Below are 24783 nucleotides of genomic sequence, written 5' to 3'. Positions count from 1 at the left end.
GTTTTACCTATACAACACAGATTATACCATTTAGAATTCTTTCATGGCTTTGCTCCTGGAATCGTTTTGAATAATGACATTTTCAGTCATATTCACTTATCCATCAAATATCTATTAAGCATTTTTTTTCATGTGTACCATAGATCCAGGGAAGACAAATGTGATGCTGAACTCTTAGATACCATTTCTGACCTCCTCATATCTCTAATAGTTGGATGTTACAGTACCGGGAAGAAATTCAGTTTTTGGCTATAGAAGTTAATACTGACCACACTTAAGAATCCCATTTTTTTCTTAAAAGTTCACTTTTTAGTGATTAAAATAATTTAAACATAATTGAATTCTTGGCTACATTGGTGAAATGGACTATTTTGTTTTCACGTAAGTGTGACAGGGAAAGCAGTGATGTGATATGCTTGTTTTATGAGTCAGTCTGGCAAGTAGAAAGAACATGGACTTTAGAGATTCAACATCTGGCTCCTCCACCGTTAGGTCATGTATTTCTCCTCTCTAAGCCTCAGTTTTCTCATCTTTAAAATTTAAACCCATTCTCAAAGGTTGCTATAAGGTTATTGTTGGCAAAAAAAAAATCCCTTTAATTAATATAGTCTTGATAAATGTTCATTTCCTTACTCTTTTTCTATGAATTAAGGACCTAGAGTTTAATATTTTAATTCATTAGCGAATGGCAGAGTAGCTAATGCAATTATTCTATTCTTGCATGGTCTAATGACCTATACTAATGAACTAATGAAACGAATATCCCATTTTATATACTGATTTCTATCTTGTCAAGATAAAACAATGCCATATACAAGTGAATCAGATTTTGGACTTGAAAGGGATATTAGAGATGTCCTAATCTAGTGGTTCTCAAAGTGCTACCCCTGACAAGCGGCATCCTTTAGGAACTTGTTAGACATGCAGATTCAGGGACCCTACCTTGACCTAGAGAATCAGAAACTCTGGGGATAGTGGCAAAAAGCCTGAGTTTCAACAGGTGATCAGGTGATCCTGACTCATGCTTAAGTTTGAGAATCACCTCCAAGACAATCCCTTAAATTTAACAAATGGAGAATCTGATTCAAAGGGGCACATGCATCCCAGTGTTTATAGAAGTAATGTACACCACAGCCAAAATATGGAAAGAGCCCAGATGTCCATCAAGAGATGAATGGATAAAGAAGGAATGGTATATACATACAATGGAATATTACTCAGCCTTAAAAAAGAATGTGATCTTACCATTTGCAATGAGATGGATGGAGCTAGAGAGTATTATACTAAGTGAAATAAGTGAGTCAAAGAAAGACAAATACCATACGATTTCACTCATATGTGGAATTTAAGAAACAAAAGAAACAAATGGTAAACAAGAAAAGAAAGAGAGAGGCAAACCAAGAAACAGACTCATAAGTATAGAGAACAAACTTATGGTTACCAGAGGGGAAGTGGGTGGGGGGATTGGTAAAATAGATGAGGGGGATTAAGGAGTGCACTTCATGTGATGAGTACCAGGTGTTGTACGGATATGTTGAATCACTTTATTGGACACCTGGACCTAATATTATACTGTATGTTAAGTAGAATTTGAATAAAAACAAAACAAAGCAAAAAAACAAGAATGCCAAGGGTGAGGGGAATAGAGTTTCATGTTTAAATAAGTTTCAGAAATTCCCCTTTGAAAGTTCACAACAGAAATGAGTACTATATAGGATTGGGGAACTCTGATGTAAAGTAATTTAACTTAGTTTAACCCATTCCTTTCTTAACTATAGAAAAAACTTCCCAGATAACATCTATTAACAACTCAGGACAGAGTCTACACATACACTAATTAGATAGTCTGAATTCTGTTTTTATATTTCTTGTAGAGTAGAGAATGGGTATGGAAACTATTCATTGGATTCTGTATGTGTACTGATAATTGGGAAAAACTCAACATTTGGATTTGCAAAATTGCTATTTTTATTTCTCTCTTTTTCTCTTTTTTCCTAAATCAGGTAGCTGATAATTTCTAAATTCAACTTTACTTTCACAGACTAAAACAAGGAAGCTTTAAACAGGAGAGTGTGAGGCATTGAATGTTAAGTAAGAGTGGTGAGCCTATGATGAACTAAGACTTTAAAAAAAAAAAAAACCACTTAATTTTAAAATAAATGCATTGAATAAAAAAAAATAGTTGTCTGCAAGTCAAAATTTGCTAAGTGTAGTTTTGGAAACAAGCTCTCCAAACAGGGAGGTGGTTTCAATAGTCTGGAACCATTTCAAAACTTGATGCCATTAATAGGAAGCTATGGCATGCTCATGGATTAGAAGAACCAGTTTTGTTAAAATGTTTATTCTACCTAAAGCAATCCATAGATTTGATGCAATCTGTATCAAAATACGAGCAGCATCTTTCATAGAACTAGAACAAATAATGCTGCAATTTGTATGGAGCCAGAAACATCCCAAAGAGTCAAAGCAATCTTGAGAAAAAAGAACTAAGCTGGAGGTATCACAATTCTAGGTTTCAAGATACACAATATAGCTATAGTAATCAAAACAGTATGGTACGGGCACAAAATTAGACACACAGACCTGTGGAACAGAACAGAGAGCCCAGAAATAAACCATGTTTATATGGCCAATTAGTCTGTGATAAAAGAGGCAAGAATATACAATAATAAAGACAGTCTCTCAACAAATGGTGCTGGGAAAACTGTACAATATGTGCAAAAGGAGAAAGGTGGGTCAATTTCTTACACCACACACATAAATGAACTCAAAATGGATTAAAGACCTAAATGGGAGACTTGAAGCCATAGAAGTCCTAGAAGAAAAAAAAAAAAATAGGCAGTAACCTCTCTGACATCAGCCACAAAAACATTTTTCTAGAAATGTCTCCTGAGGCATTGGAAACAAAAAACAAAAATAAACTATTGAGACTACCACAAAATAAAGAGCTTTTCCACAGTGAAGGAAACCATCAGCAAAGCAAAAAAGCAACCTACTGAATGGGGAAGATATTTGCAAATGACATCTCTGAGAAGAGGTTAATATCTAAAATATATAAAGAACTGTTACCACTCAACTCCTCTGTAAAAGCAATAATAATCCAATTAAGAATGAGCAGGAAAATGTTCAATATCACTAATCATCAGGGACATGCAAATCAAAATAACAATGAAATAGCACTTTACACCTGTCAGAATAGCAGGAATCAAAAAGATAGAAAATGACAAGTATTGATGAGGATGTGGAGAAAAAGGAGCCCAGTGTTGGTGGGAATGCAAACTATTGTGGAAAATGGTGTGGAGCTTCCTCAAAAAATTAAAAATAGAAATACCATATGATCCTGTAATTCCACTACTAGGTATTTACTCAAAGAAAACATAACAAAACTAAACTAATTCAAAAAGATATACACACTCCAGTGTTTATTGCAACATTATTTACAACAGCCATGTGGAAAAAACCCAAATGTCCATTGACAGATGAATGGATAAAGAAGAGGAGATACACACACACACACACACACACACAGGAATATTACTCAGCCATAAAAAAGAATGTGATTTTACCATTTGCAACAACATGAATGGAACTTGAGCATGTAATAAGTCAAATAAGTCAGATAGCAAAAAATAAATACTATAAAATTTCACTCATATGTGGAATTAAAGAAACAAGACAAATGAACAAAGAAAAAAGAGACAAACAAACAAACAAAAACAAAAACGGGCTCTTAAATACAGGACACAAACAGGTGGTAGCCAATAGGCAGGTGGGTGGAAACATGGGTGAAATAGATAAGAAAGAAAAGGTACAAACTCCCAGTTCCAAAATAAGTGAGTCATGGACATGAAAGGTACACCACAGGGAATATGGCCATAAGATTTTAGAAATGATGTTTGGTTACAGGTGATGACTAGACTCACTGTGGTGAGCCCCAAGTAATCTCTAGAACTGTTACATTTCTATGTTGCCCATGTGAAACTAAAATGACACTGTTAATCATACCCCAATAATTATAACATGAAAACTGTGATGCTGTTAAGACTTTAGACTTAGAGAAGCAGTGCAAGATTATGGTGGCATGGAAGATAGAGTCAGGCATCTTTCCCCAGTGCAAGTGGTAAGGAGTGCCCTTTACATTAAGTGTGTTCATGGAAATTGAACATTTACCTGAGCAAAGACTGCCCAGGTTATTAAAATCTCAAATGTTGAATGGCAGTGGCTCAGTGGATTGAGCCGCTGCCTTCGGCTCGGGTCATGATCTCGGGGTCCTGGGATCGAGCCCCGCATCGGGCTCTCTGCTCCGCGGGGAGCCTGCTTCCTCCTCTCCCTCTGCCTGCCTCTCTGCCTACTTGTGATCCCTCTGTCTGTCAAATAAATAAATAAAATCTTTAAAAAAAATAGAAAATAAACTGCCATTTATGTAAACACTGCTTGAAATGGTGATAACTGAAGCCAGAGATAGGTGCTTAGGGGTTCATTATACATTCTCTCTGCGCTCAGGTATGTTTGAAATGTTACACTAAAAAAAAAAAAAAAAAATAGGAGAAATGAACTATTTTTCCCCTAAAATAAAGCTCTTTCCAAGTGTAGGGTCCTTCAAGGGGGGAAATAACAAAGAAGATGTTGTTTAGAACCCTTAACTGAGTTCCAATAGCTAAGACTGGACCCAAGTTTCTTATGTCAGAGCCGAATGTTGATATGATGCAGCTTTAAAGAGAGACCGTGGATACTAGTGATAATTCCAGAAGTGCTACTTGATTTTATCTATATGGAAATGTAGGCAGTATTCAGCAAAATGTGCAGTGTTCACCTTAGGGACTGTTATCCCTTTGCACGCTCTGTATGCCATGAAGATTCACTTTAAAAATGACTTACATACAGAATTATTTCAAATTTTAAAGTCTGTTTATTCTTAAGTCTTTAGGAAATATAAGCACAACAACAAAGGTATACATACATAGCTCTTTTAACTGACCACATTCACAGAGATTCTTACTGAATTCTAGGAAAGGTACTGCCAACTTGTGGCTTTACTATTGTGCCCTACAAATCAATAATTTTGAGTTTAACTGAACCAAGATAACAAGTGAATTTCAGGCTGTAGTACATCAGAGAAAATAATCAGAAGCCAAGTCAATCATTTCCAGACACACACAAGAGAGATGAAATGTTAACCACAGGTTATAAAGAATTTTGTGGTTTGCAATATGATTGGTTATGGTTTTTCAAATGAAAATAGTGAGCAAGCAAGGGCGAAAATGAACTATTGGGATTTCATCAAGATCAAAAGCTTTTGTACAGCAAAGGAAACAGTTAACAAAACCAAAAGACAGCTGACAGAATGGGAGAAGATATTTGCAAATGACATATCAGATAAAGGGCTAGTATCCAAAATCTATAAGGAACTTAGCAAACTCAACACCCAAAGAACAAACAATCCAATCAAGAAATGGGCAGAGGACATGAACAGACATTTCTGCAAAGAAGACATCCAGATGGCCAACAGACACATGAAAAAGTGCTCCACGTCACTCGGCATCAGGGAAATACAAATCAAAACCACAATGAGATATCACCTCACACCAGTCAGAATGGCTAAAATTAACAAGTCAGGAAATGACAGATGCTGGAGAGGATGTGGAGAAAGGGGAACCCTCCTCCACTGTTGGTGGGAATGCAAGCTGGTGCAACCACTCTGGAAAACAGCATGGAGGTTCCTCAAAATGTTGAAAATAGAACTACCCTATGACCCAGCAATTGCACTACTGGGTATTTACCCTAAAGATACAAACATAGTGATCCGAAGGGGCACGTGTACCCGAATGTTTATAGCAGCAATGTCTACAATAGCCAGACTATGGAAAGAACCTAGATGTCCATCAACAGATGAATGGATAAAGAAGATGTGGTATATATACACAATGGAATACTATGCAGCCATCAAAAGAAATGAAATCTTGCCATTTGCGACGACGTGGATGGAACTAGAGCGTATCATGCTTAGTGAAATAAGTCAATCGGAGAAAGACAACTATCATATGATCTCCCTGATATGAGGACATGGAGAAGCAACATGGGGGGGTAGGAGGATAGGAGAAGAATAAATGAAACAAGATGGGATTGGGAGGGAGACAAACCATAAATGACTCTTAATCTCACAAAACAAACTGGGGGTTGCTGGGGGGAGGTGGGATTGGGAGAGGGGGAGCGGGCTATGGACATTGGGGAGGGGAGGCGAACCATAAGAGACTATGGACTCTGAAAAACAACCTGAGGGTTTTGAAGGGTCAGGGGTGGGAGGTTGGGGGAACAGGTGGTGGGTGATGGGGAGGGCACGTTTTGCATGGAGCACTGGGTGTTGTGCAAAAAGAATGAATACTGTTACGCTGAAAAAAAAAAAATAAATCAGAAAAAAAAAAAAAAAAAAAAAAAAAAAAAAAAAGAAAATAGTGAGCAAGAGTCCAGACTGAGCAAGATTCTTTGTATGACTAGAATTCAGCTGGGTTAATGCTGATGAAGTGAGACTTTTAATTGGTAAATTATTATTATTATTATTTTTTAAAATTCTGGACCCCCTTTGTCCATTTCTCCTACCATCTCAACCCCTTGCTTCTGGCAACCACCAATCTATTTTCTGAGTCTATTAGCCTCTTGTTTTTTGTTATGTGTGTGTTTTTTAGATTCCACATATGAGAGATCACACAGTACTTGTTTTTCTAAAGTGACTGATCACCTGTGAATCCAAATTGGGACTGAATTTGAAGGTGGCTAGAGAAAGCTTCTAATTATGGCTTTCATAAAACCAAAATTCCTATTCATCATCATATCATCATCATCAAGAACTCTTTAATCTACCAAATTTTACAGTTTTCCCATGTAGAAAAGATGCCTTTGGCAAATGACCAGATTATTCTTTACCTTTCTAGGGGAATAGATACTCAGGCAGGCAAATGATTTGTACAAGATATCATAGTTTAAGGGCAGTCCAATATCTCTTACTTTTCTAGGGGCGCCTGGGTGGCTCAGTGGTTTAAGCCTCTGCCTTCGGCTCAGGTCATGATCTCAGGGTCCTGGGATCGAGCCCCGCGTCGGGCTCTCTGCTCAGTGGGGAGCCTGTTTCTCCCTCTCTCTCTGCCTGCCTCTCTGCCTACTTGTGACCTCTCTCTCTGTCAAATAAATAAATAGAATATTTAAAAAAAAACTCTTACTTTTCTAGATGTGTAATTTTCATTTCTTAACTTGAGAGCCAAATATGGAGTGAAAGTCATGGAACTCTGAGTAGTTCTTATGAGCATATACTTATAATAAAAACTTTAAGATCTAAGAGCTTCATTTGTTGCCTTGCATTTTTTAAATTCTCTATGTATGAACTACTCTAGGAAGTTTGATTTTCACAAAGATTCTAAGATGTATGTAAAACATGCTTCATAGTTTGAGACAATCCATGGTCCTCCTTTGTCTATGTTAAAATCTAATGACCTTGGCTCTTGATAAAATTTAGAGGCTCATACTGTGACCTACCGAGGTTGAATTTGTTGTATATTTATCTTCTATATTCACATATAATATTCAAATTGAGTTTAGTCTGAAAGCATAGTGTAATAAAAAATACCCAGCATTCTCAATCTGTATCAGGCAATGGGTAGGTCAAATAATGTTAACAGCCTAGCCTCAGTGACAAGAGGAGGCTCTGTCCACTTAGTCCTGTTCTTTATGGCTAGAGACCATGGCAGTGAGGTGAAAAAGTACAGATAGAAAAAGGCATTCCAACTCACATCTCTTACATACAAATCCTGGGGCAGTTACAGATCCAAAAGGAAAAACAAACAAACAAAAAAACCCCAAACAAATCAGAATATAAAAAAGGAAAGGTGATGATGTCCAAAATTTAGGTAGCAGTTCTGGAAGATATTAAATGGACTTTTTTCCTGCTTTCTTAGTTCATAGATTGGCAAAAGAACCTGTGTTTTAGATTACACTCAGGGTTTTGCTTTTCTTCTCCTGTCCTATGAAGGAAATTCATGATGCACCCAGACAGGCTGGTGAGAGCAGAGCAGTGGAAATCAATGGGAATCTGCAGGGTCATCAGCGTCCCATTAGGGCTGAACAGGTTTGATGGGATAACATGGGGGTAAGGGGGAGGGGCAGTGGCTTTAGCAGAGTCTTAAGATGTCCTTCCACCACCCCACCCCTCACCCCAGGTATGTTCTATGCCAAAAAGAGACTTCCTGTTTGCTTAATTTATCATCATGTGGTTTATCTTCAGCACAGAAACCATTTATACATGCAGGCATTTATTTCAAGTTCTCTTCCGATTTTGGTGTTACTTCATACATTTCTGTGAGAAACTCTCTCGGCAGCTGTACTTTCTTTAGAAACACAAATGTACCTTATTAATGCTACTTATCAAGGCAAAGTATTTAAAAATACTTGCTAAACATTTGTTTATTTACATAAAAGATTTCAGAATTGCACAGCTTGGTTTAGGGCATATAACAAACACTGTGAGTGTGTGAAAGAAAGGTAAGTGATTCCAGCAGATGGCATGGTCAGAGCAAAGGGTTTCCAAGTGCAAGAAAAAGCACAAATCCAAACTGAGAAGTCCAAAGGCTATGATTGTAACACATTTACAGTAGAATGGAGAAGGTCATTTGCATTATGTTAAGAAATATAGGAACAGATTCTTATCTTATGTAAGTGTGTTATGAAAAATGGCGATTTGGCACATGGGTTACTCTCAGGCAATATACCACACACGGTTTTTATTTCGATTCCAACAGAAAAACAATATTGACAAATTTCTTTCTCTCTTTGCTTCCTACTTTATTCAATAGAAGAGGTAACAATAGCATCTGCTGCACTTGGCTGGAGCCTGGGATGAGGAAATTGTGGATGATGAGCCTCCCAGGCATATGGCCACTAAAAAGCTCACGCTCCAGCCATGGCAGGGCCGGGCTGGAGCTCCAGTGGAGCGGCAGATATAGAAGGCCGCCAGTCCAAACCAGGGTAGGGCTGCCAAGTCAGCATGTAAAGTCATTTTTAGTGGCCTGAGTGGTTTTCACCATCATGGCTCCAGGCATTACTGAAAGCAAGAGGAGTTTATCTCTAACATTCTCTCCCTCTCTCTGTGGCCTCCCTCTACCATTTTTTTTGTTGCTCCAGCCTTACTGACCACCTGGGTGCCCAGCACCTCCAGGCTGCTGCCCAGCTACCCCTCAGCCCTTCTTTCAATCAGTCATGGTCTTAAAGATCTGTGACACTTAACTGGCTGTAATGCATTAAAATTACCTATTCTGACCATCTTAGTTTCAAACATAATGCGTCCCTCCTGCTGTGTAGGTGCTTTCTGGCTATTTTCCTAATTCAGCTAGAAAATGTTAAGAGACTCCTTAATCATATTAACTGGACCAAAATTAAAAGGACTATAATGCAGTGAGAAATATGTTGAGCCAACAGTCAGAAGACTTGAGTCCAGCAATAGTCCATGGGGAAGCTGTCAACCTCCTTGGGCCTCATTTTATCTCTGAGATTAAAGAGATGCAGTGGAAAGGGAAAGGGGATGAGGAGGTAGAGAGGAAGAAGGCAGAGGGAGAGAGAGAGAGAGAGAGAAGAGAGAAGGAGAGGGGGAAGTGGCAGTTGTCTAGAAAGCTTGAGATGTCCCTTCCAGGTCTGTGATTCACTGTAAATGAATCATATTCCTGAAATTTTTGAGTTTAAAAAGAAACTTATCAAATCTATTAATTCCTAAATCACAGAGAGATATAAAGAAAATATTTTTGAGATAGGATGAAATGGGATTAAAGAGTATAAATTTCTCCTGCCACAGATGTTGGTATTTCAGAAAAAGAATCAGGTAGCAGTTACAAAACAAATTACATAGATTTTCCTCTACTTTTTAAAAACTTATTTCATGTATCAACAACAACAACAATAGAAACCCTCTGTATTTAGGGTGGGCCTGTGGGTATTGCTCCATGGGAGGAGCATTTACTGTGGACTCCGCCAGCCTGGGAGGAATGGATAGAAGAGCTGTGTGTGCCCAGTAAATAAGGTTCATTGACATAGAACTCAGTCCTGGGATAAATGAAGTCACACATCATTTGTTGTTTCTCCCATCATGTGGAGGAGTCTGTTTCACTACCCCTTGAATCTGGGCAGGCCCTTGCCTTGTTTTGAGCAAGAGTGTGGTGAAAGTGATGATGTGTGACTTCCAAGGTTTGGCCTCAAAAGGCCTCAGAAGCTTCTCCTTTGATCCCCAGAACTCTGAGACCACCAGACTGGGAGGCAAGGTCATGGGGAGGTGGGTAGGCTAGCTTTCCCAGGCTTTCCAGCTGGCTGCAAAGGATAGATCAGGAGAGGTCAGCAGAAGACCACTGCCTGGCCCCAAGTCAACCCACAGAACTGTGAGAAATAACATATTGTGGTGGTTTTAAGCCAGTAAGTTTGGGTTGGTATTTGTAAGCCGTGGTGGTTAACCGATAGCTACACCCTCCACTTCAGAAAGGTCACCAATTCCTAAGGCACATAGCTGTACCAGAAACACAAATATGGTTGCAATTTTTTTTAAAGATCCATGCTCTAAACCAACCCAATCTGAGACAAATGAACAAAACCAGATAAATGGAAAAGGAATACTTTCCTAAAAAGATCATAATTCTCAAAGTCCTTTCCTTTCAGGTGTTAAAAGGAATTTGGGCAAGTAGCTGTTTAGCTTTTATTATCAGAATGGTAGAGCTACAGTTTACCCTGCCCCAACTCATCTAGTCCATTTAGATATATCATAAGCCATAGACTCTACACACACCACTGTGGATCAGTGGAAGTCTTAACCACTGACCTTCTCTTGGCGGACTGAAAGGTGGAGAAGGATTTTCCTTTAGGGGTGGGAGGAGGTGGGAAAAATAAGGAGGGAGGTGGGATGGGGAAAGAGAGAAAAAGAGAGAGAATTCTCAAGCTCTTCGGAAGAAGGTCTACAAAAAATAAATAAATGAAAAGTATTTAATTATTTCACAAGAAACATCCTCAACAAACTCTTTCATTTAAAAATGGAGTGTGCTGGCCCAGAAATACATAACCCCCAAAGATCAAAGAGCAAGGGATTTTTAGGACCTTTATGTTTGGGCAGCAGGTCTTGCATTATGACTCACTTATCTTCCATCCATCTAATCTTTTATCTTTGGCTTCCACAAGACACTGAAAAAGAGGATAGCCACTAAGTCATATGCCATTAAAGGGATTCCTAGGGCTTATTGTTTTGAACTTCCAGAATGCTAGATGTCCATACCAAGCATGAATATGAAGCAGTGTGACTCATATGCTAGCAGAAAAACCCAGCATTTGTCAGCCCCAAGGACCATGACCCGTAGAAGTAGCCACCTTGGGAGGCCGAAGATTAATTGCTGCTGCATTAATTTGCTGCCATGGTGCGAAAGTATTTTTGGAACTCCTTTTTGGCAGTCTAGTTAAGAGCCTGTCACCTGTTCTTCTGAATTCCCTAATGGTGGCATATCTTTGTCCTTGAAGGTGGATTATTTATTTATTTACTTTTTTAAGTGCCAAGAGACCTATAGAGCCAAGTCTTGGGTTTGTATGGTTAGTGGCCAAGGTATGGGATGTTGTTGGCTGATTTTTCAAGTTATGAGCCTACCTCACTATATGCTCTAAAAAGTGATTCTTAAGGGAAGTCTCATAAAGATGTCCTCCCAATGTTTAAAATGAGGATGCCATTCAAAAAAGTGTTTTCAAGCTTTAAAGCTTTGAAGTGGGCTATCATTTGGATGCATACATTCTGCACAATCAAAGATTAGTTTAGCTGCCATATAACAATGGTTCTCAATCAGGGGTGAATTTGTTCCCAAAGGGACATCTGGCAATGTCTGAGGGCATTTTTGATTGTTACAATCCTTGGGGGCATGCTACTGGAATCTGGTAGGCAGAGGACAGGGATGCTGAGAAGCACTGTTCAACGCACAGGGCAGTCTCCCACAACAAAAATTATATGACCCAAATATCAATGGTGTTGAGGCTGAAAAGCTTGTCTTATAGTAACCATCTATTTTAACAAGATTTTTTAAAGTGCAATGACATAACTACTACATATAATATTATGTGTTTATAAAGTGTTAAATTTTAAAGTGCTAAATAGTTGCCACTCACCTAGGTTAATATATGTATATGCACGCGTGCACACACACACACACGTATTTCTTCTCTTCTAAGTTACAAGTTACATAGAAGTCAAACCCGCATTTCAGGAAAAAGTAATAATGTTGTCTGATAGTAAGAGAACCAATTTAAACATATATTTTATGTGGAGCAAAACAATAACAAAAATGTCTATTAGTACAGACATTTATTGACTTATTCCTATGTGGCAGGTACCTGGCTAATCACCACTTTACACATATCATCTTACTAGCTCTTTATACACAATACTGTGAGGGACATACTACTATTATCCCCACTTTACTGATCAGGAAACTGAGGCTGAGAAAGGTTAAATACGTTGCAGTGAACAGTGCTGCTGGGATTTGAACTCTAATAAGCTGATTTCAAGTGATTTTCAGTACTAAACACCATTTAATGCTGTCCCCAAAGGGGATTTTGGATCTACTAAAAGCCATCTTTGTAGTTGGCTGGGAACTGTTTATGGCGGTATGGTGTAGACAAAGAGGAAAGGACCCTGAATCATAAAACGTGAGATCTCAGACAGACTTTCTACTTACTAGCTGGATATGTTTTCTTCAGCAAGTCACTTAACTTTTCAGAGTCTCAATTTCCTTTAGTGTGAGGATGGTAAGAATACACACCTACTATTTTTGTTGTAAAGATTACATCAAATTGATGATGGAAAGATGCTCTGTCAATGGCCACTTCCCTACACAAAAGTAACTTGGTTGCTACTCTTGGGCATGGGATAAGAATGGAAAGGTGACAATCCCCCAGATGCCACTGCAGGTATTTTCAGGAACTACCCTTGATACCAGATACTGACATTAGTTGTTACTTAAAATATTGGCCTCACCTCTCCTCTATTGCCTTTATATCTGTCTTTTCAAATAAATGTTCCATTTCATTGGGCAGTCAGAGTGCTCCCCCACAATACCCCAAACACCTTCAGTGTGAGTTTTATATTTTACACCTACTGGAGCCATTATGCAATTCCCTTCAATGTTTTCTTTGGGTTCAATTACTCTTAAATTATTTTAGTGCATGCAAGACATTTTTCTCACAGGATTGTGCCATCAAACTATTGAAGTTCTGCTTCCTGATTCTTATCACCATGTTGTTTCATAAATTAAGAATTTTCTCTGTATGCACAATTATTAGTATATAAGAATAGAACCTACACAATAGTTTCAGTGTGGTATAATTACTTCTCACCTTAAAATGTTTTCATAAATAAGGACACAATTTGTGTATTCTACTCATTTTCTTATTAAGAGATGTTGGTATTTTCAACAATCCCATATTTCACCTACAGAAGATTAGTTTCTTTTATTAATTTATACATGAAAATGAATCCCAGGTTTAAGGAAAATATGGGCCTATGGTTTGCACTTGTCAGCATCTCAAAACTATCACATACTTTGGCAATACTTGTGGCCTTTGATCTAAAGAGATATTTGAATGAAACACATTGAGGAAAATAAAGGATGGAATTTAAATGGTGGGCTAAAATGCATTAAACAATTTTCCATAGCACTCTTAGCTCCTTTGGATCACAACATCTTTTATTTTTATGATTATATGCAACATTTTCCAAAAACCTTTTTTACCTTGAAAAGGCTATTTTTGTCAATATTGGTTTGATATTAGAAGTAAATGGTTATGTTGTAAATATGATCTAAGTACTTTCTTGGTTGTGCTTTCACTTACAAAGTCAAAAAGTATTATTAAGATTGGATCTTATGAATCTTTCTAACTCCAAATTGTCATTTGATTTTTATCAGACCACCATTAGTGGCCCCCTGATACCTCTAAAACAGTATTTGTCTACATCTAGTCCTCAGTTTCTATTCCTTAGGGTCTTATTTTTTTTCTTAAGATTTTATTTATTTATTTATTTGTGGGAATGAGAGAGAGAGAGAACAAATGGGAGGAGGGGCAGAGGGAGAGGGAGAAGCCAACTCCCCGCTGAGCAGGAGGCCTGACATGGGGCTCAATTCCAGGACCCCAGAATCATGACCAGCCAGAGGCAGACACTTAACTGACTGAGCCATGAAGGCACCCCTTATTCTTTCTGGTTTTAAAGTCTAGTTTGATTCTGTTTGATTGTACAAGACTTTAATTATCATTAGGAGGTCTATTTTACTCTTTTTGGAATCTTCTCATTTAGAACACAAATTTAGGGTGTCTTGATATATCCCTCCTTCATATTTATTCACAAATAAATTTCTCCTATAAAGGTAATGCATTCCCTTGGTCCTAAAAGGGATTAACTATGATTAAGAGTTAGTACCATGGGTCAAGAGTTTATAATTGACACAGTGAAATTATGGTTTCACCCCAATTTATTCTTTCTTAACAAAAAGCAAATTCAAATCAGTTGTCATACTCCTTTGGCACTAATAAAATATAAACCACAAATTCTTCTATAGAACAACAAAAAGAATAGAACTCAATAGGGAGAACAGGGAACAAAACTTCTTTGTTTTCTAAGAGGAAGAATGAAACAATATGAGGAAATGTAAATATTACCTCTATGAAAATTCAAACTTAATAAATAGACTGGAAGTTCTATCCCTTAGTTTCTTTCAAACTCAAATTTTATAAGTAAGGAGAAAAATACTGCATGTCTCTATTCATATACTGCATAGATATATGTGAAGAGGTAATGGTAAATATCCACCTGACAACCATTCAGTCAACAAACATATATTAAGGAGGTAAATGTAAGGAACTAAGTCAGTCTCTGCAACAAGAAAAGTCAGAACTAGATATGATGATAAGTAAACAGGTCAAAGACTTTGAAATAGGCCCAAAATTCACAACATCCTTGTGTTTAGTAATCCTCACAAATAAAACATACTGTTCTGTGGATTAAATGAGTTATCCCTTAAGTACTTAGTGATACTTGGAAAACAGTGATAGCTCAGTAATGGGTAGTCACTGTGATTATTCTAAAATGATTAAGGGGTAGAAGAGACTCACATTTTAACAATTATCTTTGATGCAGAATGAGTGAAATGAAGGCTAGCATATGGCCATGTGATGTGGGGGCAGAAAGGAAGGACTGACTCATTCTGACAAGGTCATCAGGACAGGCTTAAAGAATGAAATGCCATCAAAGTGGTGGCCAAAGTTGGAGGTGAGAACCAGCAAGTGAACTAAAGCCTGGAAAACTCACTTGGTCGATAGGGACAGGCAGCCTAGGGCACGCAGTGGCTATCACTACTGGCATGAGCTCAGGTGAGTAAGATGGTTTTCCTTGGTCTCTGTTTATTCTTGTGTAAAATGGGAAAATAAGGTTCCTACCTCTGAAGATGGTTTGTATGTAAAAAACATTAATACATGTAAAACAGTTAGAACATGGCCTCTCCGGTTGAGAAGAAAGAATATCTGCTGTCGATTAAGATTCAATATGTTTAACTATTATCATGGCTAAAAAAACAGAGAGCTATGTCTATCTTTAACATGGAATGGAGACTGTGTGGAAAAGGACATAAAAGAGTTGTAGGAAAAGGGGCTCAGAAATAAGTATAAGAAAGACAAAGGCAATTTAATACAATTAAATTCTCATAAGAAATACCACAGTAGGGAGAAAAATAGTCTCATGTAAAACAAACAAACAAATAGCCCTGAAATGATCTGTTTCTATAAAAATTTCTAAAACACCACATGGAATTCAGTTAACTTCAGAAAGCAATTATTGAGCACCTACTATGATGAAAGAGCTGGGATACAAATGTGCCTAATCCATCAGCTATACTCTCTCGGATTTCAAGGCATATGTGGTCAGTACATACACAGTTAATATGCTAAGTGTGAACCTATTTTATGAGAGCTCAGAGAATACAGTGTTTAATTCTTTCTGCAGGAAGAGTAATGGGAAGTGAGCTTAAAAGGATTTTCCAGAATTTCAACTCAGATGTTTACAATATGAAGCAATCCCTATAAATGGATGGGTTGAGCCGTGTATAAAACAATAAGGTTATGGAAGGTTTGGAAGACTAGAGAGTGCATTCCAGTTTAAAGGCATTCAAGTTCAAATTAAAAAAAAAAAAAAAATACCACGGATGTCAACAAAACTACCTGAGGCCAATTTGCAACTTTTGCAAATATATGGCAAGTGCTACTTGAGGTAAATTAGAAAACAGGATTGAACATCAGTAGGTGGAGAGGGGAACAGGTAAAATTCTAGAGTGTATAAATATCATTTACCAATAGCCAGAGATAAAAGTACTTTGAAAGTGTAGCTAGGGTAGGTGACTAAGAGAGTTAACAAGGAGGCATAAAAGACACATCAGCTTAGATTATAAAGGGCCAAGGACACAATGCTAAATGCAAACTTCATCTTGAGGGCATCAAGAACCATCATATTAATTTCTATGTATCCTTAACTGTATCATCTTATGAGCTCAATGTTTTCTCAGGTCTTTGTAAACATGGATTTGTTATTATAAATGATTCTAACTCACAGCAAACAAGAAAATGTTCTCTGTTACTGGGGAAAATTTGACGGAATTACCATTATGGAAAACATCTAAATTTCTAAAAATCTATTAGATTAAATATTGCATGTTTAGAAATACCTGTTTAGGGGTTCCTGGGTGGCTCAGTCAGTTAAGGGGCTTCCTTCAGTTTGGATCATGATCCCAGGGTCCTGGGACCGAGCCCCACATTGGGCTCCCTGCTCGGCAGAGAGCCTGCCTCTCCCTCTCCCTCTGTCTGCTGCTCTGCCTACTTGTGCTCTCTCTGTCTCTAACAAATAAATAAAATCTTTTTAGAAATCTGTTTATTCATAGGATACATGGCTCAAGTCACATAGATTATATCCAAGTTAATATTGATTATTTTCTCTTAAGTGTAAATATATGTACAGCTTTTTAAAACTTGCTCAATAATTAATACACTAATAATTTAACATTATTTCATACTTCTACATTCTATGCACTGTCCTAAGTGCTTTATCATTTCATATCATTTCATTTAATCTTCATGAAACTCTTATTATTATGGAGAATATTACCCCACTTATTGGTGAACAAACCCAAGCTAGCAGATTTGAAATAACTTGCTCAAAGGCACAAATCCCATAAACAAAAATTCCAGCATTTCACCCGGGCAGTCTCTCTCCAGTATGTGCACTCCTAATGCTGAGTTTATATGGTCTGCATGAACTGAATGATAGCTAGAGCTGGTCTTTCTTCCTAGGCCTATAGAACCATTCTTCTATGAATGTGGTAGACCCTAGCCTTCTCAACTTTCCAAGGTCTTGTCTGAGATTACCACTAGATTATCCTCCTAGTCCTTTCTTACTACTCACTATAAGAATTTTTCTTCTTCATAGTAGCTCTTTTTAGTCCTGGCACATTTATCACGAGACAGGACTATTGGAGGAACATGAATCTTCTCTTTTTCTGCCCCCTCTCCCTCTGTTTGGTCTACTACCAGACTTCATTTAAAGCCTCTTCCATTCTCCCAGAATCTGTTTGGCAGAAGGCTTGGGTTTGAATTTGTCACTACTTCTCCATAACAGAGGAAAAAAAAAATAAAGTCAAATCCATTACAAGAAAAAAAAATCACAAGATGAAATACAGTATTTACTAAATTTCAGAGTATTTGTGTGATCATTTACAACATGATCATGATTACCATCACCGATAACCTCTGTTAACTTGTCTATTGTGACTTTCTGCAAAGTTTCTGCCTGCTTAGAGATGAGTTCTAAACTGGCATTTCTTGGGTCCCACACAAGCAGTGGTTGTCTGCAGTGACTTTTCTCTGACACTCTATCAGAAAAATTGTGCTCTGAAGTTGTAACATATACTGTGTCCAAGTCAATATCAGAGCTCAGTTTACGCTCCACTTTTCCCTCATTTTTTTCAAGGTCACTAACAAATTTCTTCTACCGATATACCTACTTTTCTGTTTAATACAAAGCTTCTCCAGAGCCTCAGGCATAGCACTTCCAAATGTCAACAGCTATTAGCACTGCACATTCATCTTTTTCCTTATTTCTCCAAAGTTGTCTGTATCTCTCAGAGGTGAGTCCAGGTGGCTTAACATAACATAGGGGTGTGGGTGCACAAAAAAGTGTATGCGTTTTCTCAAAATAAAGCATATAGCTACCTATCTTATCTCTGCTACTTGCCTGCAAACTTTTCTGGATCCAACTAAGTATCTAGCATATAGCCCTATACCTTGCTTATGATCAACAGAGGATAAACTCTGTCTTTAAATTATCAAACAGTCATTCTGTCAAGTTTCCCGGGTCCTCCACCTTAATTCACAGAAATGGGAAACATATTTTGAGAGAGGGAACATGCTGTATTTCAAACTGTAATGCAAATACAATGTTTTATGAAAACTTCCAAGTTAGGTTTCCTTAATGTTTGTTCGCATTTATATATGTCTCAATGTGTGTATATGCGTTTGTATATGTATCTCTGTATGTGTGTATCTGTCAAACTGCCTTTTTGCCTTTAGGAATATGAGGGCAACCTTTCTTCAGTGAGCCCAAACTTCTTGTTTCCCTATTCTGCAGCCAAAATCCACTTGAAAACATTTCCTGTGTGATCTTCATAATTAAGTTGTGCTGGTGGAGGAGGGGCATGTCGCCAGGCACAATGACTCTTTGACATATTCAAAGAAGTATGTATAACAGAGTATAGAGACTGGTCAAACTAATGCCTGCTGAAACCAATAGGCAGGAGAATCAGAAATCTGCTGTCATGATGCAAAAGCATTAGCTCAAGTTAAGAAAAATAATTTTTAGTGTTCCAGAACCATGCAAAACAATGTAACATAGTGTTAGGTCCAGAAGAGCAAGTACTAGATTATAAAACATGAGCAGGACTATGTCTGGCTTCCCAGCTCTCAGTACTTACACCAAACCCTGTCACTTCTCTTCTGCTCTCTTCTCTTGAACTGACATACCTTTAAGATCATCAAACAGAATAAAGCATGGGAGAGGGCTTTGGAATTTATAAAATATTTTATAAATATAATGTGGTATGATTAGCTTTTGTTGGGAAAAAATTGCTGGGAAAGAGAAATAAGCATCTCCTTGTTCAAAACCTGCTAGGTTGCGGTTTACGAATTACCTCTGTAGGAAGTCAGGATGGCCGAGCGGTCTAAGAATTACCACTGTAGCATGGGTTAGTCAGGGGAATTTTATTGCTTTTATTTTGATCTATGTTGTCCCCATCTTTTTGTAAAAACATTTCTAGGATCCAGGGTATCATGCTCAAGTATGATATGGGATATGAAAGAGCTATAGTATTAAGTGATGATAGAAATGGTTTATGACAGATGCTTTCTTTTTTAATATACTTACCCACTGCAGTTTTACTTGTCTGTGCAGCAGAAAACCATATTCTCTCATGTTTGAAGTACCCAGTTTACAAAGAACTATTAGGGATTACATCAATTACATATTTATAGTAACATACAGAATATGACCAGGTATCTTTAGCAATATGTTCGTAGTGATACTTGAGAGGAACTAAGGAACTGGTAAAAAATCAGTTAAATACTAAAAATGTATAGATACATATATAGTAGAGTCTAAGTCGTGATATAAAGAATATTAGTCAGAATTAAGTAAAAAATAATAATAAATTATAGAACACTTCAAAAGAAATACAGGCTCATTAACTCCTAATACATAAGATAAATTCTTCCAAAATATAGGTCTTTATGTTATGTAAATTTTAAAAACTCAAGTTAGTATATTTTCTATATGTGACTTGATAATACTCATAGGAAGGTATCTTTAAGCGGTATGACGACACCCTCTCTGAAAGTTTTTATACTTATAGTATCATTTTGTTCAAAATTTCTTTCCTATACATAGTAAAAAGGTTTTTATCAGCTCAGGCCATAAGAACTTATCAAACAATTCATCCATGTATCTATCTATCATCTTCTAAAGAATATTCCTCACATAGATGAAACTTGAACCAAATCACAAGACTGATTCTTAATTCTTTTCTGTTTCATATAGTTATTACCATGAGCACATTTAATTTTGTGTTCCAAAATGTGCGCATTTTGGCACAGAAAATAGCAAGGACCATAGTTGCTTATCATGTCTAGAGGGGCATATTCATCCATATCAAATCCTTTCTACTAATGTTAATATAGGTCTCGTTTGATTAAAAAACACCTGCATATTTTTTTTTAAGATTTTATTTATTTATTTGAAAGAGAGAACGAGCATGAGAGGGGAGGGGTCAGAGAGAGAAGCAGGCTCCCTGCAGAGAAGGGAGCCCGATGTGGGACTCCTTCTGGGGGCTCTAGGATCATAACCTGAGCTGAAGGCAGTTGCTTAACCAACTGAGCCACCCAGGTGCCCCCAAAAACACTTGTATTTTTTATAAAGCAATCTACTATCCCAGAAATTGGGATAGTAGAAATTGGAAAGAGACTATCCAATGAGGAACAATTTAGCTTTCTGTTTCCTCGTGGACCTTCTGACTGTGAAAAAAACAAATGCTCTCAGTGGTTCTTACCTGCAGTGCACAACCATGGGTCCTGCATCAGGAGGGTTACAGGTTTTGACTCTCCGTAAGAAAGCTAGGAAAGGCGTAGGGTGTTCTGGAACACCGTGATCAGGCCAGGCAGTGAACTGGAATTGTCTTACTTCTCTCTTCTCGCTTGACCCATTCTGTGAAGTAGGAAGACTGCGTAAAATTTTGTGTTCCTAGCCTCAGGTTGTAATGATGAGTAGCAACACGGAAAAGGTAACATAAAAATGTGCTGTCTTAATTCCTCTCCCTACCCTATGACCTCTGGGAAGATGCACTTTTTGGAGCTATCAATGTCAAGCTCTTTGTAAACAAGTATTTGCTCAGGGAGATGAACATTTTTAGGTGAGAAGCATTGCATTTTTCAGGTGTAACTATCAGGAGTACGCCTATTGTATTTTATGGGAAGAACTAGTTCTTCATCTATTCTTCATTTACTAAAACTTCCGTCCAGAGCAAGAGTTCCACATTTACTGATAAATCACTGGAGAAGGAGAAAAACTGCTGAACGATAATGGAAGAATTATTTCATTCTTCACCGTTGCCAGTGGAATCAAGAATTAAGTAAAGTCTTAAGATATTTGATTTCTCAAAGACGTTTTCTTTAAAAAATGAAAAGGGGAAAGGGAGGAGAAAAAATAAAGACAAACCTTGTAAAGTGCAAAAGTCCGCACACAGTACGTGGCCAACTCCACCGTATCTAGAAGTGTCACTTGGACCAGCCCATGGGTTTCTGTGCCTCTGCTGGGCCAATACTGGTCACACTTCACCTAGAAGAAACAAGTGACACATTCAGGGAGATGCTCATCAATTTCTCTATTAGCTTCACTTGGGGTTGCTGTTGAAGGAAAGCAGCTTTTTTGCATTTCATTTTATGTTGATTTTTTTCTGGCATGCATTCTTGTTATCCCAATATATGTAAATTACTGCTCTGATGCCAATATAAACCACATTTTTCAAACTGGTAGGAATACTAAGCAGTAACAGATTGAATTTTCCTGGAGAAAAATAAATTGCAGATTGTTGCTGAGTAAAATAAGGAAAGAGGTATTTGAAACTTTAGAGCACTTGAAAGAAAACACAAATTTGTTCTGGGATATATGTTATGAATTGCATCAGGAGGATTACGCTCAGCCATTTAAACGACATGGTGAGACAATTAGTGTTCATCATGAAGGTTTAAAAGACACAAGCTAGTTCATCTTAAACTATCAAATTTCCAAATATACTTGTTTAAAGAAAAGTAGAAATAACTTGTGAATCTATCAAAGTATAATAAACAACATAACATTGTAAAAAAATGCAAGATATATGGTATGTGTATCCAAGACAAATTAAATCAGTAATGTGCAGGAGAAAGAGAGTTGTGTGTTCTTTAAAACTGGTCTCAGAGGGTCATACACTAATGCGAAGTTTAAGTAATTTAAAATTCACTCATTTCAGATGAATAATCTACAATTTCTATATGGAGTTGAACAAAAGTACATAAAAAGTATTCAAGTCAATTAGTTTAACATGCAAAAGAAAAATAATTCCAAGTCTGGAATACATTTCAAACTTACTATGTACCATGGATATTAAAAAGCGTAATAAAAAATGACAAACAAAACACTGTATTTTCTAGTAAGATCATAGATAAGAATATATTTACCCTTTCTATCTCAGATTAAAAGAAGATAGAAGAAATTCTTAAATGAAATGCATTTCTCTAGATAAAGAAACGTAATACCATTTTTATATTAGGAATCACACCTTGTAGTTGAAAAAGAAAGATTTGAAAGTCATAATCTCTGGATTTAAACAAAAGCAATGAGGCATTATTATCTAGAATTTTTTGGTCCAGTGAATGGAATTGCTAGACAATTATTTGCTTTCATATTGAATATAAATATTAGTAGCATTTGTGAATAATATTGTAATTTTCTCTTTCACAGACATAGCATCTGCTCCTCAAAGGACTCAGGCTCTTTTTATCTAGATCATGGGCCTTCTGAAAAGATAGAGGTTTTATTCTCTATCCAATTTCCTAGACAACAAAAAGGAGAAAACCACTTTAATGCAAGGTTATTCAGTAAAGTGGAGATTGAATTTACAAGGTTTGACTCTTATGCCTTTATTTCAAGGTAAGACCACACAAACACCTATTTTATAAAAAACAAACAAGAGTGGTTCAAGTAAGATGGACAATTTGTGTCTTAATAGGATTTTTAAAACATGTTTTCTAGAAGCATAATATATTCTTCTATGTTTATATTCTATGATATGTTCTACTTAAAGAACAGTAACAGAACAGAAAGACAATACTCTAAGGAGAATATTGATGTAGCATCACCCTGACTAAGCACTCTTATGTTTTCTGACCACCCATTAAAACCCAAGTTGTATGTGGCTGGAATTAGCAGAGGATACCACCTGAAAAGAGCCAACACTCCTTAAGTAGCCCTGATTCAGAGTGAAAGAAAAATCACAAAAATTATGCCAAAGGATGGAATGTTCTGAATATATCTGTGATGTCCATCTGGTCCAGTGTGTCATTTAAGGCCTTTATTTCCTTGTTGATCTTTTGCTTGGATGATCTGTCCATTTCAGTGAGGGGAGTGTTAAAGTCCCCTACTATTATTGTATTATTATTGATGTGTTTCTTTGATTTTGTTATTAATTGGTTGATATAGTTGGCTGCTCCCACGTTAGGGGCATAGATATTTAAAATTGTTAGATCTTCTTGTTGGACAGACCCTTTGAGTAGGATATAGTGTCCTTCCTCATCTCTTATTATAGTCTTTGGCTTAAAATCTAATTGATCTGATATAAGGATTGCCACCCCAGCTTTCTTCTGATGCCCATTAGCATGGTAAATTGTTTTCCACCCCCTCACTTTCAATCTGGAGGTGTCTTCGCATCTAAAATGAGTTTCTATTGGGATTTCATCAAGATCAAAAGCTTTTGCACAGCAAAGGAAACAGTTAACAAAACCAAAAGACAGCTGACAGAATGGGAGAAGATATTTGCAAACGACATATCAGATAAAGGGCTAGTATCCAAAATTTATAAGGAACTTAGCAAACTCAACACCCAAAGAACAAACAATCCAATCAAGAAATGGGCAGAGGACATGAACAGACATTTCTGCAAAGAAGACATCCAGATGGCCAACAGACACATGAAAAAGTGCTCCACGTCACTCGCCATCAGGGAAATACAAATCAAAACCACAATGAGATATCACCTCACACCAGTCAGAATGGCTAAAATTAACAAGTCAGGAAATGACAGATGCTGGAGAGGATGTGGAGAAAGGGGAACCCTCCTCCACTGTTGGTGGGAATGCAAGCTGGTGCAACCACTCTGGAAAACAGCATGGAGGTTCCTCAAAATGTTGAAAATAGAACTACCCTATGACCCAGCAATTGCACTACTGGGTATTTACCCTAAAGATACAAACATAGTGATCCGAAGGGGCACGTGTACCCGAATGTTTATAGCAGCAATGTCTACAATAGCCAGACTATGGAAAGAACCTAGATGTCCATCAACAGATGAATGGATCAAGAAGATGTGGTATATATACACAATGGAATACTATGCAGCCATCAAAAGAAATGAAATCTTGCCATTTGCGACGACGTGGATGGAACTAGAGCGTATCATGCTTAGTGAAATAAGTCAATCGGAGAAAGACAACTATAATATGATCTCCCTGATATGAGGACATGGAGAAGCAACATGGGGGGGGTAGGGGGATAGGAGAAGAGTAAATGAAACAAGATGGGATTGGGAGGGAGACAAACCATAAATGACTCTTAATCTCACAAAACAAACTGGGGGTTGCTGGGGGGAGGTGGGATTGGGAGAGGGGGAGCGGGCTATGGACATTGGGGAGGGGAGGCGAACCATAAGAGACTATGGACTCTGAAAAACAACCTGAGGGTTTTGAAGGGTCAGGGGTGGGAGGTTGGGGGAACAAGTGGTGGGTAATGGGGAGGGCACGTTTTGCATGGAGCACTGGGTGTTGTGCAAAAAGAATGAATACTGTTACGCTGAAAAAATAAATAAAATGGAAAAAAAAATTATGCCAAAGGCTCTGATT

The 24783-nt window shown here is 37.4% G+C and overlaps 1 protein-coding gene across 49 annotated transcripts in view; it reads right to left on the bottom strand.

The window, feature by feature from the left end:
* Positions 1-24783, bottom strand: part of PTPRD (protein tyrosine phosphatase receptor type D) — a 2308694-nt gene that overhangs the window by 31602 nt on the left and 2252309 nt on the right. For all 49 annotated transcript variants that reach the window (XM_046022098.1, XM_046022091.1, XM_046022095.1 and 46 more), the window contains 2 exons: positions 21347-21466; positions 20682-20836 (listed from right to left, as the gene is read on the bottom strand). In XM_046022098.1, the coding sequence (XP_045878054.1) occupies positions 20682-20836; positions 21347-21466 (275 nt within the window). The remainder of the gene's footprint in view (positions 1-20681; positions 20837-21346; positions 21467-24783) is intronic.

Source organism: Meles meles, chromosome 11 (assembly GCF_922984935.1).
Source record: "Meles meles chromosome 11, mMelMel3.1 paternal haplotype, whole genome shotgun sequence".
In the NCBI taxonomy this organism is placed as follows: Eukaryota; Metazoa; Chordata; class Mammalia; order Carnivora; family Mustelidae; genus Meles; species Meles meles.
Note: the sequence above shows the minus strand (reverse complement) of the source record. Positions and strands in the feature narration are given on the sequence as shown.